Source organism: Paramormyrops kingsleyae, chromosome 2 (genome assembly GCF_048594095.1).
Source record: "Paramormyrops kingsleyae isolate MSU_618 chromosome 2, PKINGS_0.4, whole genome shotgun sequence".
Lineage (NCBI taxonomy): Eukaryota > Metazoa > Chordata > Actinopteri > Osteoglossiformes > Mormyridae > Paramormyrops > Paramormyrops kingsleyae.
In genome coordinates this window covers 2058527-2076949 of record NC_132798.1, presented here as the reverse complement: position 1 = coordinate 2076949, position 18423 = coordinate 2058527, and the positions used below count along the sequence as shown (strand labels likewise).

The following is an 18423-nucleotide window of genomic DNA, read 5'->3' as shown; positions in this document are numbered from 1 at the left end:
TATCAGCTGATTATCTGATGTAAATTTTGATCTTATGTGGTGAGACAGACAGACAGTGACCACAGTGACACACACACGAAACCAAACACAGACAGATAGGTAGATAGATAGATAGATGTAGGTAATGTACTTTCCACTGTCTTCTCAATACACGCCTAGCCACGCGACTGCCATGCTACGTGACACCGCGCACGCGCAGTGCAGCCGTTTCCGAGCAAAGCTTCTCCCCACATAATCGTACCAGTGGAGCGACATGGCCAGCTTCTGGAGCAGAAGTTCGGCTCTTTCAGGTCTAGCCTGGTCATTAAAATGCCTTTTTGTTGTGCTGCTGTCCTGGCGGGTCCAGGCTGGCCGGCTGTACTCGAAGGAAGATCCGTTGACCATTTTGTCGAGCGATACTTTGAAGGAAACGCTGCTCAACTCGTCCACCGCTTGGCTGGTGCAGTTTTACTCGTCGTGGTGCGGCCACTGCATCCAGTACTCGACGACCTGGAAAGCGCTGGCTGGCGATGTAAAAGGTGAGTGGCCGTGGATAAGTCCTCGCCGTTCGCCTTCGGGCACCCAGTTAGCCCGGGAGCTAATGTTCGGACGCAGACGCCAGCTGCTAACCCGGCTAGCCAGCGTTTGTACCGTGTAACCGGACCAAAACGGTTCATTCAGAGTAAACGGGTATGGTAACGTTGCTTTCGGGTGACGAGCCGCTGTGACGCCGCTTTAAAACGCGAATGATGCTGAGGAGGACGCCGGCTTTAGGATCTGGTGGTCCCTCTTTGTCGGGTTTCACTCTGCCGACACCCCAACACCCCGAGAAACACTGTCTTCAAGGCCTCGTCATTCACCTGCTTCGGGCATCTGACTTGATCAGTAAAGTCTCCCTGTACCTCGTCTCAGTTGTACATTGTAGAGAATCGGAGAAGCTTATTTCGTGTATGAATCGGCGTAATGCCCGAATGAACATATGAATTAGCATTTTGATTGGTTTTATTCATATCGATTTTACTGAAAATGTATGGTGTTTATTTATCTGCGACCGCGAGTTACGGTTGTGTCTAAAGCCATACGTGGGGCTTTAGTGAGAACACCTTTGCTGTCATCTTCCCAAGTTGGGTCCTTGTAACTTTATTAATTGGATGTTTTGGTTTTTCATGGATGATTTGATGATATGTGGGAAGTAAGGTTCGCGAATGTGTTTTAATGTTTTAATACAGCTGAAAGTGTCTGTCTTTCTGTTTGATGTGTCCCTGGAAGGACAAATTAAGCTGTCCTGTTCAATTCCGTTCTGGCCATGCCTCATCAAGTTGTCCTGCAGTTTCTATAAATAGCAATGGGACTGGTTGACGTGTTGTACTTGTTTGTGTCATTGTAATTCAGGATTTATAGTCCCCTGACTGATGTGTACTGTGGACAACCTCTTAATAATTAGCCTTCTACCTTCCTCCTTTGCCTTTTTTGCCCCCAGTAACCCCCGGATACACTAAGAACAGTGCCCAGTATTGTGCTCTCCCATTCTCATGAAGAGCTCTGGCATGCTGGAACGTCAAATGATTAGCTTACTAAGATTAAATCGAAATAGTTGAACTTGGAAACAGCACATCATTGTTTAGGACTTATTCCTGTTACTGAAATCAAAAGACCTGCAAGAGGTCCTTCCTGAAACTGGACCGTGCTGTGGTCACAGAAGCGGGACTTGGCCTTCTTTCCATCTGATTGAGAGTTGCAGAGGCACTGGGGGGGCTCATGATATTACCTGTGGGAAGCAGCGGCCTCACATTTGCCTTTTAGTGGAGCAAAGCTGCTGAGCACGTGGAGGCCGTCGCTCACAGCCGTGGGGCACGAGCGGCTGTGAAGGTTTCATAACCCACTCCTGCCTTTTGATGTACCGCCTTGGGTCGCTTGCATCAAAGCAGGTCGTCGGTACCCAGGAATGACTCAGGCTGCCTCTGGTCATGTCTCCCCGTCAGTGTTGTCATCACTGCTGCCACCCATGAAAGAATAAATATGTAAGAATAATAATATCTGGTTCATTACATATTTTTTTAATCCAGGCACATATATGTAGAAATTTTTGCGATAAGTTCCCAGAAAAGCCAACGTATTATGAAGTAAGAAGAGCAGACCGCAAACATCCAGGACATGCTTATCTTGTATTTTACAGCAGTAACATAATTTGTAAATGGACTGCATTTATATAGCACTTTTCTACTCCTACGAGTACTTAAGTGCTTTACAAAACATGCCTCACATTCACCCATCCACACTCACATTCATACACTGGTGGCGAAGATGTCATGCAAGGTGCCAACCTGCACACTGGGAGCAATTTGGGGTTCAGTGTCTTGCTCAAGGACACTTTGATGGGGTCAGGAGGAACCAAACGATAGCACTACCTCCTGCATCACCATCTTCCTCAGGTGGTCATTGTAGGTCACAGTCCTCATCCACTGTCCAAAGCTCTGCCGGTTTGGCCATGGAGAGACAGTCAATGATATCTGGCTTGTTGTTGAGGTTTTATTTTCCTTCAGGGCCATTATTGGATATAGTATTTTCAGCCGTTTGTGAATGGCTTTGTCTGCCTTTTGTCCTTAGCCTTCAAAGCCTTGGAGGCGTAATTTTATGGCTTGAGGCTTGAGTCTGGTGTTTTTCTTGAGCTTGGAGAGGCTAATGCTGGGACCCTGCCTTAAAATGTGGTTGGTGCTGAGGAGAATGCTGACTTTGGGATCTGGTGGTCCCTGCTTGTAGGGTTTGCCTCTGCTGTCCCTCCAGACACCCAAACACCCTGTGCTCAAGGCATTCCTCAGATAATTATGGTGCTTTAAGTGTTGATACCCTAAGTGATCTTTCCTGTGTGGGATTCCACCCTTTCCCCCCCCCCCTTAAGTATATGTGTCGGAAAATGGTAACAATGGTGGAATCTTAGGAGTACCTAGTGCTAACTTTCTTGTTTGGAAAACAGTTGTTTTAGAATTGTTTAGTTGAATTTTCTATTTATAAGCATTTCAGGAAATTTGCTGCTGCTTTTTCATTTTTGGAACTTTTACTCATTTTTATTAGTCTTTCTGATGTTGCTCTTGTGAGTGCAGAGATTCATGAAGCTGGGCTCACCAGAGCATTGACTCTCGTTAGATATCTGTGTTTGTGGTTCAGGTCCACTGCTGCCTTGTTTTTCTACAGATATGGAGACCTAGGGAATCCTCTCTTTCTGAGAGCTATGGCTGCTGCAGACTTCATGTAGACTTTCCTGTGTGCCTTTGTGAGAGCAAGCTGTCGTTTGGCTGGCTCACTAGTGACGGCCTGCCAGCTGTTGTTCTCTCCGTCGGGGTCAGCTGGCCCCTTTGTCCCACATTGACCTCGACGTACATTCCCCCACTCTGTTAGGAGTGTGTTCTGCATGGGGGACAGGTGGAGGGTTACCGCACGGGGGCCCTCTACAGCCACACGCCCCAAGCTTCTAGTTTAAAAAAGCCCACCCCAGTGCTCTGCCTGTTCATATTGTCTTGCCCCTGAAAAGCTGTCCATCTGTCGCTTTGCCTGCTTGCAGTGTCTCTGTTAAGCCTTGATTGTGTACGTGCATGAAATTGCAGTCTAACCGGGTTGCCGACTTCTGTACTGTGGGAAAACACACAGTGCTGCAATGCTTCCTGATGAGCCTGCAGAGATATCTGTAAATCTACTCGCTTCTTAACGAACCGCTAACCGCTATATCGTAAACACTAACAGCCAGCTCCGTAAGCCTCCTGCCTAGCTTGCCTGTCAGTTGGATCCCTCATTGTTCCCCATTCCAGAGTAAAGGGCAGAGTTTCATATGAACCCATCTACTGTGGAATTCTGTTCATTCTGGTCCCTTGTATGAATAGTGCTACAGTTTTACAAATTGTTGCAAAGGTCTTCTCTTAAGGCTTTTACGATTTGCATGCTGAACAGTATAATGAACAACTAAAATTGTAGATATGGGATCAGATTTTAATTTGGTATTTTTGTATTTATGTAATTCCGTGATTTATAATATTGTCCTTTTGTGTTCATTATCTGTAGTCATTGTTGTATTGGCTCTTGTAGTTGTTTTTTTTATTAGATTTTTAATGATCTTACACCAGACATCGAGGTCCTGAAACACCCTGGGTGGCACGCACTCGCACACACTCATATATGTCCAATGTAGGGATAGCATTTCCTGTGGGAAGAGATCTGTGCAAAACCCCAGAAGAATATGTGAACTATACATTTACAGAGCTAAGGGGAGACAAACCAACAACCAAGCAAATGCAAGGCTGATCAGACTGACTGTAAGTTAAGTTGCTCAAAAAGCTGGTGGTATTGTGAGAGCCAAGCTCACTTCTCTTGTACGTAGCCTTGGGGGAAAAACATCTGCTAAATAAATAAATGCAATGAAAGCAGTGCCGGCTGTCTCATTCACAGCAGATGCTCATATATCAGGGATTCCATTAGTGAGAAAGACATGTTCCGGTTAGATTGTGTTTGGACTGCTTTTGTTTTGCTTGTGTATGTCACTTATTCTTCTCTGTGCACACATTTGGTGGAGAAAACATAAATTCAGGAATGTTTTCTATTGCCTTCAGCTTCTGTGTAAATATTTTGTATGTTTTTTTTTCCCCTATTTATAGACTGGGAGCAGGCCATAAGAATAGGAGTGCTGGACTGTGCTGATGAAAAGAACTTTGATATTTGTAAAGAGTTTGGCATTCACTTCTACCCGACCTTCAGGGTATGTGTTAGACATGGACATGTGCCTGTCACCATTTTATCTGCTCATTTCATTGTATTTTTGTGGATAGAAAAATGTGGCTTCTGTTCTTGCAGTTACATTGGTACCTAGTAGTAAAAAGTGAAAAAAAATTATCTGAGGTTAAAATACAGGCAATTTGGAAATGCCGTGGTAACCATAAAGGTCTTGTTACTTTTTGATTCTCCCTCATAACATTGTAATGATTTGGGTGTTTTTTATTTCAGTGTTTTGCTTTCTAAGATGTTGCTGTTAATGGGTTTATTTTTTAATCTCCCACAGTATTTCAAAGCACGTAGCAGCACTTTTGATATCGGAAAAGCCTTCAAGGGTGAGTGTCTCTATAAAATATATTCTGCCAAGTGGATAATGGCCTAGATGTTTGGTTTCTACTGAAAGATTTATCCATTATACTGTACGTCAAATCCCCCCAGAAGTGTCACTGCTTTTGCGTTCATTGGCTCCCATTAAACTATATAATATAACACTGCTTTCTTTTGATAATTTAATATAATGGATAAAGACTAGACCACAAAGCTTTGTATATAGGGTTGAATAGAGTTTCTTGTATGAGGCACTGCAATAATGTAATAGTACTACTTATTTTGTCTGACACTGAATCCATGTTGGAGTTGGATTGAATCCAACTGGAGTGAGATGAATAAAGTTGGTACCTTGATGGGATATTGTTGTCACTGCCAAATAATTTTCTTCCACCACAGGGCCAGACAGGGAACTGCAAACTGTGAGGCAGCTGATGGTGAATTTCCTCCAGAACCACACGCCGGAGGTCTGGCCTCCACAGTGCCCCCCTCTGGAGCCCTCCAGGTACCACGTGCTTGAATTGATACATCCTTCTCCTAAATATTCAAATGCTAAATGGATAGATATGAAATGGGACACCATCTCCATGATGTCAGACGTACCCTCTGCTTCCGATTGCAGGTCGGCTGAAATCCTCTCTCTCGTGGGGCAGAAAGCTGACCACTACACTGCCGTCATCATAGAGGAAGAAGATTCTTACATTGGCAGAGAGGTTTTGTTTTGTTTTTCTTTGTTTGTTTTGTAGGTTCTGGGTCTCTGTGCTGATACACTTAAAATAACAGCAGGAGACTTAGCTGTAACTTCAGGCCTGGACCCATTAAAGGCCCTGTCATCGACTCTGCTACTGTTTGGGTTTTCGCCGCTTCATTCGCCCTTTGACACTCTCCACTGAAGACTGCACATTTAGCACGACCATTTCACAAACCATCAGAAATATGGCTTGTTTGAAGCTGCATTCGCACATGATGTGATTTGGTTAAAATGTTTTTTGGACTCAGGTGATGCTGGACCTGATGATGTATGGGGGTATGACTGTGAAGAGAACCTTGAATTTGGATAAAGCCTTTCTGGACAGGCTGGGTGTTAGCTCAGTCCCAGCTGTGTATCTGCTGTACCCCAATGGATCACATGTACTCATGGACGTGTAAGTAACCTGATTACACCAGTACCATCTTCCTGGATGCATGCCAGTTGTGGGAGTTTCAGTTATTTTAGAGAGGTGTGCTTGACTAATCGTACTGTATAGTTAAGACATGTGAGGTCACACCCAAATTGAGATGTTTTTTAATCTTCTGATCTGTCTTGAGAATCTTCATTATTTTGGAAAATGTTTGAATACTAATTTTATTTGACCCCACTTTGACTTATTTGACTCCAATATTATGGCTTGATTAGAAGTTTTACAGTAAAACTTAGCCTTTTATTCCCCCAAGTATAGAAACTGAAATTAATCCTCTGAATCAGGCCATTGAATTCTTCTTCATCACAATTTCTTCTAAAGTCTTCCTGAACTGTGGCAATTCTATGTATAGCTGCAGTCCCCTTAATAGTTATTAATGAAACTACAGCTGTAGATAATCGTTGCATCTGTCATTTTCCAACCACCTGACTCTTCACGCACCCCCTAGCTGTCCTGCGCATGTACGCACTAGACCCATTTCAGTTCTGCTACTCCACTCACAGGAAGAAGAGTCAGCGCTTTTTCTTCTCCTCATACCTCAAGCTCCTCCCTGGGGTGCACAGGAAGCGGGGTTCTTCTGCCCAGAGGGTTGTGGTGTCTGGAAGCAAAGGACAGAAGCCTGCAGAGATATGGAAGGACTTTGACAAGTGAGCACAACCGTTCTCTCCTCCCATCTGCCTTTAGCGCCTCGCAAACTAAATAGAGAAGAGTCTAGAGTCACAAGCAGGTTTGCACTTTTCGATAGTGATGTCGGTGCTTGTCAGTTGTCCAATATTAATTGGCCTTGCTGCTCATTAAATGGGTAAGTGATCTGATGCCACCTTCTGGTCATGTGTTGTATTAGTGATCTTCTGGCTGAGTTGATAGGGGGCGTGACTGCTACATTTTTAGAAATGCCCTGCCTTTTTCGGGTTATATGTGAGTTGTCTCTCAGACATATACTTGAATAATGTTCATTCTTTTTTAAGGCTTACGCTTGATAATATCTGAACTTTAAATATATGGTGTTAGTTTACAAACCGAACCTTGAAATCGCGCCCATTCTATTATGACATTTTATCATTTTTGGAGTAGTTTTGTCTTTTTTGTTTTTTTCAAACAAATTGTTGTTGAATTGTTGTCGTCTTAATTGCCAGAGACAATTATATTCTGTCAGTTGTAAATCCGCTGCATTAGTTATATGTACAAATTGCATTTTTCCATGTTTAAAGGCTCCACAGTTCTTGCAGTGATGATACCATGCAGGACCTCTCTTCCAACTGAGGAATATTGTTATGCTCAAAGTCACCAATAGGGGGCCACCTTACTGTGTTTTCTGAATAACATTTATAGTTATTCAGGCTCTCTTTGCATGCTGTATTGTATGGTGGCACCTACCTATCAGGACATTGCAGCATATATTTTTTAATTAAAAACCCCTTAAGCACTGACAGCTTGGAGATCATGCTTTTTCTGGAAAACATTCATATTACAGAACCAGTCCATTCAGAATAAGTACATTATTTTTTGTCATTTTCTTGAGTTTTATATTAGTACTAAATTGTTCTGCTGTTTTAAGTAGGATATACACTGCCCGGCCAAAAAAAAAAGTCTCCATTTGAATTTTTCATTGGACCGCCTTTAGCTTTGATTATGGCGCACATTTGTCATGCCATTGTTTCCACAGGCTTAAGCAACATCTCACCCTTTATTTTAATCCATATTTGCATTAATTTCTCACCGAGATCCTGTATTGACAAGTGAGTTGAACCTCCATAAAGCCTCCTTCAGCACGTCCCAAAGACCTTCAATGAGGTTAAGGTCACAACTCTGTGGTGACCAAGTCACGCGTGAAAATGATTCCTCATGTTTCCTGAACCACTCTTTGACAATTCGAACCCAAGAATGTTGGCATTCTTGTCCTGGAATATGCCCATGCCAACAGAGAAGAAAACATCCATTTATGATGGATGGAGGTGTAACCTGGCCATTCAGTAGATTCAGGTACTCAGCTGACTTCACTTTATTGCTGCATAGTGTTGCTGAGCTGTAATAATGATCCAGTCATTGGCTCTTAAGTATTTGCTGATATAAATTCAAATGGCAACTTTATTTTTTGGCCGGGCAGTGTATTTTTGAAATGCATGATTTAGCTTCATAAACCTATGTTTTTATTGATTTCCCCCCCCCCAGGTCTAAAGTGTACATGGTAGACATGGAATCAGGTTTGCATTACTTGTTGAGAGTCGAGCTGGCCAGCCACCAGACCCTCACTGGAGACGAGCTGAAGACCTTCAAAGATTTTGTAACGGTGGTTGCCAAGGTAGCATCTGTGTTTGGGTTCCCCTTAAAGCCGCTTCGCCGAGCTCCTAGAGCTGTGAGGGTTGCGGGGTTCACTGCTATTTTCCCTTGTATACTCAACTGTCAAATACCTGTCTAAATTTATTTCTTGAACTTTTAAAGATGAGGAGAATTATGAAGTTAGTGTTATTTAGTAAGAAAGGAAAACTTTGCCGGTGTCTTACATTTGGACGAAATGTGTATGTGATTTCAATGAGGAAGTGCTTGTGGTGAGCATCAGGGGGGGGGGGCATGAAGATCAGTGCGAATTAGAGTAAAAGGCTCTTATCCCTCTCTGACCTCCCTTCCTTTGAAGAAAGTGCTCTGTCTAATCTGGAGGGCTGAGGCATTAGGCTAGAAGTGGGCTTTGGCTTTGCTGGCCACCTACTGGGCTTCCTAGCCCCTGTAATATGCTACTATGGGGGAGGACTGGGGTTTTGGGCCAACCCTTAAGCTTAGTTCACTGCTGAAGACTGCTAGCCTATAGTCCCTCCTGGTTCTTGGCCTACTTTGAGAGGAAGGTGACATGAGGGCATCCTGGGTCTGAGGGCTTTGGGATAAAGGGCCTCCACCCATGTCCAGGTTCCACAATGATGCCAGAACCTTAAAGTCTGTCAAAGATTAATATAATGAGCAGCGTAAAATCTACTTGAGCCTAAGTGGGTGAGGATTAGGCTATAGCAAACTAGCCTGGATTTAGAGAATCACAAATTGATCTTTGCTCTTTTACCTGATCTGTGTTTTCTTTGGTAATAGTTTTAACAGCTGTGAAATCTCATTGCACAGCTTTTTCCTGGTCGCCAGTCCGTGGTGAAGCTGCTGGAGACTCTGCTGGAGTGGCTGGTTAGTTTGCCCCTTGAGAAGATTCCTTATGACGCCATCCTAGATCTGGTCAACAACAAGATGAGAGTAAGTGCTGGGAGCTTCATCTGTGAGTCAATCTTGAGGTCTGACTTGGGTTTGGATTTAGCATCTCAACATAGCATATCAACAAGAACAGTGTCATGTAACAGTGTGAAAGCTTCTACTGTACTGCAGTTCATAGTGCATCCAAAGCAGCTGCTTTTCTCTGGATAGACAAGGATAGCAGATAACACACAACCCTGTTATTGATTTATCGAGGATGCAGCGCATTGAATTTCATTTAATTGTGCTTACCAATTTTTTGTGTGCTGTACTGAATTGCTCCTAGATACTGTCATTGTCCAGCAAATACTACACCAAAGGAATCTGTTTGGTACTATGTATTGCAATTGATGGGCCGAATCAATTGTAGGTACTCTTACCTTTAGAGATACAGAAATGGACTATGAGGAACATTTTTGTACCATTGGGGGTACATTAATGTTGTTTGTACCTTGGGGATGATTCTCATCTCTGTACCTTAAATTAGACTAAAAGGTACGTGTATCTACAGCTATAGGGTAAAACTGGCAGATGCTTGAGGGTACAGCCTCGTGACAAGCAAAGGTGCAAATTGGTACTTTTTTTTCCCCTGACAGTGTAGTTGCATGCAGTGCATCTAGGCACAGTATGGAGCAAACACACTAGTCAAACACACTGGACTTTTGGGTCAAATGTGCTCAGGCATTGTATGGATCACCTAGTGCGACTATATCCTAAATCTCAAAGGTTAAGGACAATGACCTTCAGTGCTGGTAATCCTGTGGTGTAAGTCAAGGGCACAGCTTGCTGGTAACAAATGACACTATTATTTGCAGGTTGTAGTCAGCAGGGAGAGACTTGTAAGCATATGTCTTTACATCATAGATCGCTGGGATGTTCCTGAGTGAGCAGCTGCAGTGGGTCGGTTGCCAGGGCAGCCAGTCGGAGCTAAGGGGGTATCCGTGTTCCTTGTGGACTCTCTTCCACACTCTGACTGTACAGGCAGCCCTTCGGCCTGATGCTTTGGCCAACACTGGTAAGAATCATCTTCTTGTTTGGAACATGTGGAAGTGCAGAATTATGTGTTACAAGGATGTTTGTTCTTTTCCTTTAAATTTTGCAACTAGCCATGCAAAATCACGAGAGAGCACGGTGGATTCTGTCCCCTAAGGCTCAAATACATGTCAGCAATTAATAAACTGTAATAAACTGTAAAAATGGAAATGGAAAGCATACTATTGTTTAGTCACTTTAATCATTTTGGAAAAAGGTTTTGTAGTTGCATACTTGTGCAATGGTTGTTCGATCGTTTTCGGGAGAAATGATTGAATTCATAATTAGAACAGTCTGCTGATTCACACATGTTTCTTACACTTTTTGCAAATCAGGCTGTGAAAGGGCATCCAGGCAAAAAATGTGCCATCACAGACGACCTCCAGAAAACACAGTGGCCCGTTTGTTTTGAGCTTGGCCTACTTGTTCTCTGGACAGATGGCCGCATTTGATCTTTGTCTCTTTTTTTTTGAGCTCTTCGTCTTATAAGAGATGCATTTAGGGACTTGGAATGGTTAAGAATCGAAAAAGGATTTGGTTGAAGCATTATATCTGGACTGCTTTCTGATCAACCGGTCTAAGCTGCACATCTATTTTCAGATCCCTGGCTAAATCTGGGTCTTATGTTTGTTCTCTGTAGCCCTTACTAGGGTCTTCCTCCACAGATTATAATCCTTCTTTTAGTCTGTTACTCACTTACTCGGTATTGTGGTTTTTTTATGCAAACTCTTACCCTTTAATTTTCTATTATTTGTCTGAGCATTATTTTAGCATCTGTCTGCTTCTTTTCATGAGTGGTCGGTCCTCCCTCCCCCAGCTGTAAGAATTTTGAAGAACAGCTTTTGGTGGCTCTTCTGACCGATTCGCTCCTGTCTCCCAGGCCTTGAGGAGGACCCCTTGGCGGTGTTGCAGACGATGCGTAGGTACATCCGGACCTTCTTCGGCTGCCGGGAGTGTGGCGAGCACTTCGAGGAGATGGCCAAGGAGTCTCTTCAGCAGGTCAAGACCCTGGATGAGGCCATACTTTGGCTGTGGAGAAAACACAATCAGGTCAACAACAGACTGGCAGGTAAAAGAGTCTGACGGCTCCAGGACAGCTTGACACCCAGAGCAGGCAGTGTATGAGTAACTTTGGGTCTGTGAAGTCCTCCCTGCATGTTTTAACACCCCTTAGGAAAGAGCTTTGATTCTGGTGGAGAGGAAGAATGTGCTGAGATAGAAGGGAGTGTGCAACTCCTATGCTCAATGCTTAGGTGTTTGTTTAGCGTGTGAGTGTGACGGCTTTAAAGAACCACTCCCTGGCCCAGTGATAGAATCCACCTGGACAGCAAATGACTGAATGTGCGTAGGTATTTCTGCACGCTACCAAAAAGTTACTTACACGTTAAAAGAAAACTAACTAAATGCGACTCTAGTTATTTTTATTTATAGGTTTTGTTCCAGAACACTTTATTTGTGATCTCTGTTTATTTATGGGTTGTTCTGATTACTTCTAGGCTTCATATCTTTTGAGTAATCCCGTTCATCCTGGGCAGTGACACTGCACAGAAATCACATTTGGCCGTTAAAGTAATATTCACAAAGTTCGAAACTAGCTTGTCCTCGATTCAGGATCTGCAGCTGCAAAGTCAAAAAATTGCATACCCAGCAGAAGATGCAAGAGAAATCCGTCTACAGATCCTTCTCACACAGTTCTGGCTACAGTATGCTAATCGCATCCGTCATACAGGAGCTTCGGCTACAGAGCATCTCCCTGGCTAGCTTATACAGCCAGCACTAGCTCTTACACGCTTCTACAATAATTATGTTACTATGAGAAGTCACCTGATGTGCCTTTGGGGTCAATTTGACCCCAGGGTAGGTGTGAGAGCTAGAAGGACAATTATTGGTGTCAGACCACTGCAAATCACAAGGGACACTTTGGGCCATGAAAGCCCTGGGCCTAACTGAAGAGCCATTGTGTGCTCTGTCCAGTGACTGCACCCTGCTTTTGACCTTTGTGTCACAGCATTAGCATCTCAAAGTACTGGCTTCCTTTATGCGAGTTCTCCATGGTTTCTGCTTTCATGATTCTGTGCAGCTTCGATGGGACCACTGTTGGCCAGACAAAGGTGAATCCTACCTTGATGGGACCTCCACTGGCTATTTCAAACACATGTGGATGCTGCTTTGATGGCACTGCGGTTGGCCATTTCAGACGCAGGTGGACGCTGCTTTGATGGCACTGCGGTTGGCCATTTCAGACGCAGGTGGACGCTGCTTTGATGGCACTGCGGTTGGCCATTTCAGACGCAGGTGGACGCTGCTTTGATGGCACTGCGGTTGGCCATTTCAGACGCAGGTGGACGCTGCTTTGATGGCACTGCGGTTGACCATTTCAGACGCAGGTGGACGCTGCTTTGATGGCACTGCGCTTGGCCATTTCAGACGCAGGTGGACGCTGCTTTGATGGCACTGCGCTTGGCCATTTCAGACGCAGGTGGACGCTGCTTTGATGGCACTGCGCTTGGCCATTTCAGACGCAGGTGGACGCTGCTTTGATGGCACTGCGCTTGGCCATTTCAGACGCAGGTGGACGCTGCTTTGATGGCACTGCGCTTGGCCATTTCAGACGCAGGTGGACGCTGCTTTGATGGCACTGCGCTTGGCCATTTCAGACGCAGGTGGACGCTGCTTTGATGGCACTGCGCTTGGCCAATTCAGACGCGGGTGGACGCTGCTTTTAAGTGGCACTGCACTTGGCCATTTCAGACGCAGGTGGATGCTGCTTTGACGGCATTTTCTAGCTGAAGGCTAGGAAATGAGATGGATAGTTTGTGCCCTCATCCCATGCACTAGGCTGCTTGGAAAGCTCTGTGATTGATCGAGACATGCATACAATGCAAGCCTGATGTCCGAGAAGGGGATCTCCTTGCATAGAAACACCTTGTCACTTCCATAATCATATACCCATGCAATTATAAGTCTTTGCTGAAGCAACAGGTGGCAATATCTGTGGCTGCTGCAGTTACTGCGATTTGTACATAGTCGGCCTCTTCTGCAGTGCTGCAAGGAAATGTTTCCACCAATTTTTGTCTATATATAAAAATAAAACTTTTATTTTCTTTGAAATGTACACACTTTAAGTCACTGTTGACTGCCCTTTTTGTGTTTTCAGGTACCTTGAGTGAAGACCCGCACTCCCCTAAGAGTCAGTGGCCCACCCCAGACCTCTGCCCGGCCTGCCACGAGGAACAGAAGGGCCTTCACGTCTGGAACGAGGAACGCGTCCTGGACTTCTTAAAGCAACACTATGGAGCCTCTAACATTTCCCCACAGTACGCCATGGGCTACGCCGGTCTGGAGCCACTGGCGGGCCAGAGCAGGAAGGCAGACGAGCGGCGGCGGCCGCCTGACCAGACGGACGCCCCCGTCCTGAGGCTCAGCCCTGCCGTGCATGCAGAGGTGCGTGCGGACACCCAGCCAAAACCCAAGCCCAGCATGACTTTCCTGGTCCTTGGCTTCTCCAGTTTGGACATGAGTCTCTGCGTGCTCCTCTACACACTCTCCTGTGTTTTCCTCATGGTGGTTTTCTTCTTCTTTCGCATGCGGTCCAAGCGCTGGAAGCTGAAGCACAGCCGTCTTTACGTGTAGCACACGGTCCAGGGGGCTGGGAGACCGGGACCCCACCCTCTCATTTTTTTAACCAAATGTAGCAGCTGAAGCGGATTTCAGTATAAGTGAGTGAGACTTGACGGGTTTTCCAGAAGCTACAGCAGGATACCTCATAACCCCTCCTGTAGTCACAGTTTCAGTTGACAGTCATGGACATTCAGCAAATTTTTGATTCAGAAAGACATAAATATGGGAAGTGTAAAATGATTCATTTTGAAGAATATTATGTGAGAATCTCATATTTGTGATGAAATTTTAAATGGTAGTTTTTAAATGGTAGTAATTATACCATGCCCCTCATTACAGCATCTCCCTTTTTCGTTTCTTTTTCCGCCAGTTGCTCTAACAGTTGAACCACTACATAACATAATCATTTTGTATATTTTATATATGTGCCATATGAATTCCAAAAATTTCTCTTGAGCCATTAGTAGTATGATTATCTATCAAGACATAGATAATCATGGTCCACATGCACAACAGAATATGTGAGGTTTAAGGATCAGATTGACTTGTGCTGGCTTTGAAAGCCCTTCAGTGGCTGAGATCGGATAGGCATGACGGTCTTCGGTTCGCATTACCTTACTGTTCGTCCTAAGCATTCAAAAGTTATAATGTGTTAATGGTTAATAATTTGAACCACTTTTCCATAAATGTAATTTTAGTGTAATTTGTTTAACCTGTAGGCAGGATGGTGACTTGGCGGATAGCACTTTTACCGCTCATCTCCAGGACTGGGTTTGAATCCCACATCAATTTTGTGTTTGTGGAATTTGTATGTTCTCCCTATGTCACATGAGTATTCTCCTGCAGTCCAAAGACAGCAGTTGGTCTAGTCACTGTCTTTATATCGACTGTAGTGTGTGTGTGTGTGTGTGTGTGTGGTGGGTGGTGGGGCGGCGGCACCCCTTCCAGGTATACCCCATACCTAGTGTCCTATCCTGACTGCGGTAGTCTCTGGGCCCCTTGTGACTCTGTCCAGGATAAGGAATTGAATGATGGATGGATAGATGGATGGATAGTTTGTTCAACATGTTCTTAAAAACTATTTGCAGATGTTATTTAAAGCTTGCAATGCAAAACAAAATCTAGTTTAAGTGAACTTGAATATTTCTGATCTGGCTGCCTTATGAGTATACTTATTTTTATAAGAGGACTTCTTTATGACAAGATAATGAATATTTTGGGAAGTGTAATTTGTATTTAAGGTCCAGCGGTTATTCCGGTGATAAAATGAAGTTTGCAAATATTATCACTGCTGTTCAGCGGCCTCTGCTGCTTTGGTTAAATCCATCATACTGAAGATATTTTTTATATATATTTTTTTTCTTGTAACCACACCTGAGTGTGTGCGCCGTCAAGAACTGTTACAGTGGTTACACTAGGTTTCTTGTAGTTTTAATATAATGATTCAAAACTGCCACCTCTGAATAGGCCTGATTTTGGATCCAATTCTAAGAGGCTGGTTTGGTTAGTGAGACATTCTGGAAAGTTATTTCCTTTTTTTTCAAATGGCATTTGCTTATTTGTTAACATGGCAGGACCTGTCTGATCTCAGATGAAACACTAGAAACATTGCTAAGAATTTCTGCAGGCAAAGCCATAAGTCAGGTCTTCAGTTTTCAATCAAGGTTCATTTAAATATAGTATTTATTCCATTTTTTTAATAAGCAAAAAGGCTTTGTTTTTATCAATATGTAAATGATTATAGTAAGTGAATTGAATGTATTTTCATTTGATTTGTCCTACAATTATTTTAAAATTAAAGAAAATAATGTATTTTAAACATTGTCATTCCTGAACGGCTTGGCACCTGCATTTGGTGTGACTGCAGAGAAATTTTAGGATGTTTAATTTAAGGTGCTAGTTTAAATGTGTACCTTTTTTCTGTAGGAGGAATGGTTTGATTTCTGACCTTGTACTTCAAGTCAGTGCTAAGTACTACACTGGCCCCTCTTTCGCACATGTGAATCTTGATTTATTTGCATGAATGGGTTTAGTGTCAGCAGCACAGACCTGCCCTGCGCTCCGCTTCCAATGGAGCTCTCAGTTCATTTGGTTGTTTCTAAGAGGAGAATAAAGCAGATTCCCTCTCCTGCTGGTTGTCAGGTGGCCCTTTTTGGAGCTGCTTCAAGTTACCTGCTTTGAGTAGAATCTTTTTTTTTTTTTTTGTAATTTATTTTTCACTAAATTAATTTCTTCATTTCTTCCTGTACAGTTGTTTCCTATTTCAGTGGACTTTTAGGATTTTTGTATAAAATTGATGTGTGATTACTGTGATTTGGAAATTAAAACATGCAAGAGTGTCTGGTCTCAGTCTGTCCTTTCAAACCAATGCAAAACTAACTGATGTATCTTTCCATGTATTTATAACGTTTTTGTCTTATTGCTTGCTGGTCACCACAGAAAATTTATAGAAGTTTCTGCTTATGCATGTCTATTAGATGACATTTATAATAAATTTCACTTTTTATGGAAGAGTAAAAATGCAGCATTAGTCATAGCAGGAGACTGGAGAAGTCAAGGCATCCTGGGTTTTGATCGTCTTTGTATTCGGGGTTACATTTGCCGATATTCAATGATCTTCGCAAATATCAAACAAGATAATGAACAATGTAAGTAAAGAACAAGTGAGTTTTCCAAATGTTTTCCATATCCCTTTGATATCTGAGATTCAATGAGCAAACTTAAAGTAGTTCTTTGTTGGGCCTCCCAACATCCATGTGAGAAAAGGGCAGACTGTGAATAACAGGAAGATCGATTCCACACATTTCAGTTGTCAGATATATTAGGCCTCTATTATTGTCATACACCTTAAAATGCAAAAAAAAAAAAAATCAGCTCATGGAAGCACAAAAAATGAAGACCGTAATAACCTATTAATTGACAACATATCAATGGGTTCAATACATGATGTGATTTTCTTGCAAAAAAAAGAACAATGGCGAGCAGGAATGGGAAGCAAAACTCCTCAAGAGAAAAATTAAAAGCATTTATGGAGCACATGGCCAAGAAATGTTAATAAGGTAATTACTGTAGCGTTTATGCAGCATTTAGAGGAAACTCTAGACTCCCAAGGTCTTGTGCCAGCCCCAGAATCGCATCTTCCACATGTCCACATCACGCTCCACGTTTGTGTCCTTTAGTGTTGGGTGTTATATCTCTCCTCAGCCACAGTTTGAGGATTCCACACTGAAGTCAGCAGGTATCTACGAAGAGGATACTTGCTACCTCCCTGTATTCAGCCACCAGCAAGCGCAGCATCCTTCGCCATCTGATACACTGATGAATTGGGTATAAGACTCGTGTATTACCAGGCAGCCTGACCATGAAATGTTGCGGGACCCCTTCCAGGTCTTCCAGTATGTCGAAACATGCACCAATTCAGATCTAGGTCACTCTATGCTATCAGTATAATAACTGTCAATGCAGTAACGTCCAAGTCTTACTCTCTGCTGCAAAAGCTCCTGGCTGGATTATACAAGCTGCTGTACTAGCAGTAATGGTAGCCTGGTAATTGGAGACTTCTGTTTTATAGGCTAGAATTTGTTGGAGTTTCATTTGAAATATTTCACAGATTTTATCCGCAGTAACATACAAGGTTTTGTTAATGTACAGTTAATGGTTTGCTTTAATCACTTTTTTCTAGATTAGATTAGTCTATCTTATACTTGAATTCAAACGCATGTTCCAAAATGTTGCTAGAACATCCAGGATCAAGTTGCCAGAATGTCTGTAAAAATGCCTCAATGGCTGCATAACACCTGGACATTTCGTATGAGAACTCTTTTGGACAGGTGCAATTGGAGTTCAAGATGCTTGGACGCTGCTGGAAGTAAGGGCTGATTCACCTCTCCCCTTTAAATGATGTGGCTGAATACATAGCAAGATTGACTGGTTAGCTCATTATTTAGGCATACCAAGGTGGTGCAAAATGCAAAATTCATGAATTTGAATTGAATTGTCCACGTCCTTAGGTAGGCCTACCCAAATTGTAGCAGGTGTTAAAGCTACAAAGAACCATTCTGCGCTAATTAATAACCCACATTATTGTGTTATACTGTACTACAACATTAACTTATTATTATTATTATTATTGTTATTATTATGTTGTTGTTGTTGTTGTTGTTCAAAAAGAGTATCAGTGTGATTTTGTGATCTAGGCATAGGCCTATTTTAGGCGACCTCTCTGTCTCTGTTAGAGAACAGGCCTAGCAGGAAAAAGTTCCAATAAAGAACAAAGTAGAAAATGACGAGTGGGTCGTCT

At 43.1% G+C, this 18423-nt stretch overlaps 1 protein-coding gene across 1 annotated transcript; it reads left to right on the top strand.

The window, feature by feature from the left end:
- Nucleotides 1-187: 187 nt before the first annotated feature.
- Nucleotides 188-16462, top strand: qsox2 (quiescin Q6 sulfhydryl oxidase 2). Its single transcript, XM_023809607.2, has 12 exons — nucleotides 188-518; nucleotides 4623-4723; nucleotides 5024-5072; nucleotides 5464-5569; nucleotides 5687-5777; nucleotides 6064-6209; nucleotides 6749-6892; nucleotides 8418-8547; nucleotides 9351-9473; nucleotides 10335-10485; nucleotides 11383-11571; nucleotides 13660-16462. The coding sequence occupies exons 1-12, from the start codon at nucleotides 254-256 to the stop codon at nucleotides 14133-14135; spliced, it is 1971 nt and encodes a 656-aa protein (XP_023665375.2). The 5' UTR covers nucleotides 188-253; the 3' UTR covers nucleotides 14136-16462.
- Nucleotides 16463-18423: the final 1961 nt, after the last annotated feature.

Excerpts from the sequence above, each read along its gene's own strand:
- qsox2 (XM_023809607.2), top strand. The coding sequence starts at position 254 with ATGGCCAGCTTCTGGAGCAGAAGTTCGGCTCTTTCAGGTCTAGCCTGG. Across the intron at positions 6,210-6,748 it reads TCACATGTACTCATGGACGT|GAAGAAGAGTCAGCGCTTTT; the intron begins GTAAGTAACCTG and ends CTCCACTCACAG. Across the intron at positions 10,486-11,382 it reads TGATGCTTTGGCCAACACTG|GCCTTGAGGAGGACCCCTTG; the intron begins GTAAGAATCATC and ends CCTGTCTCCCAG.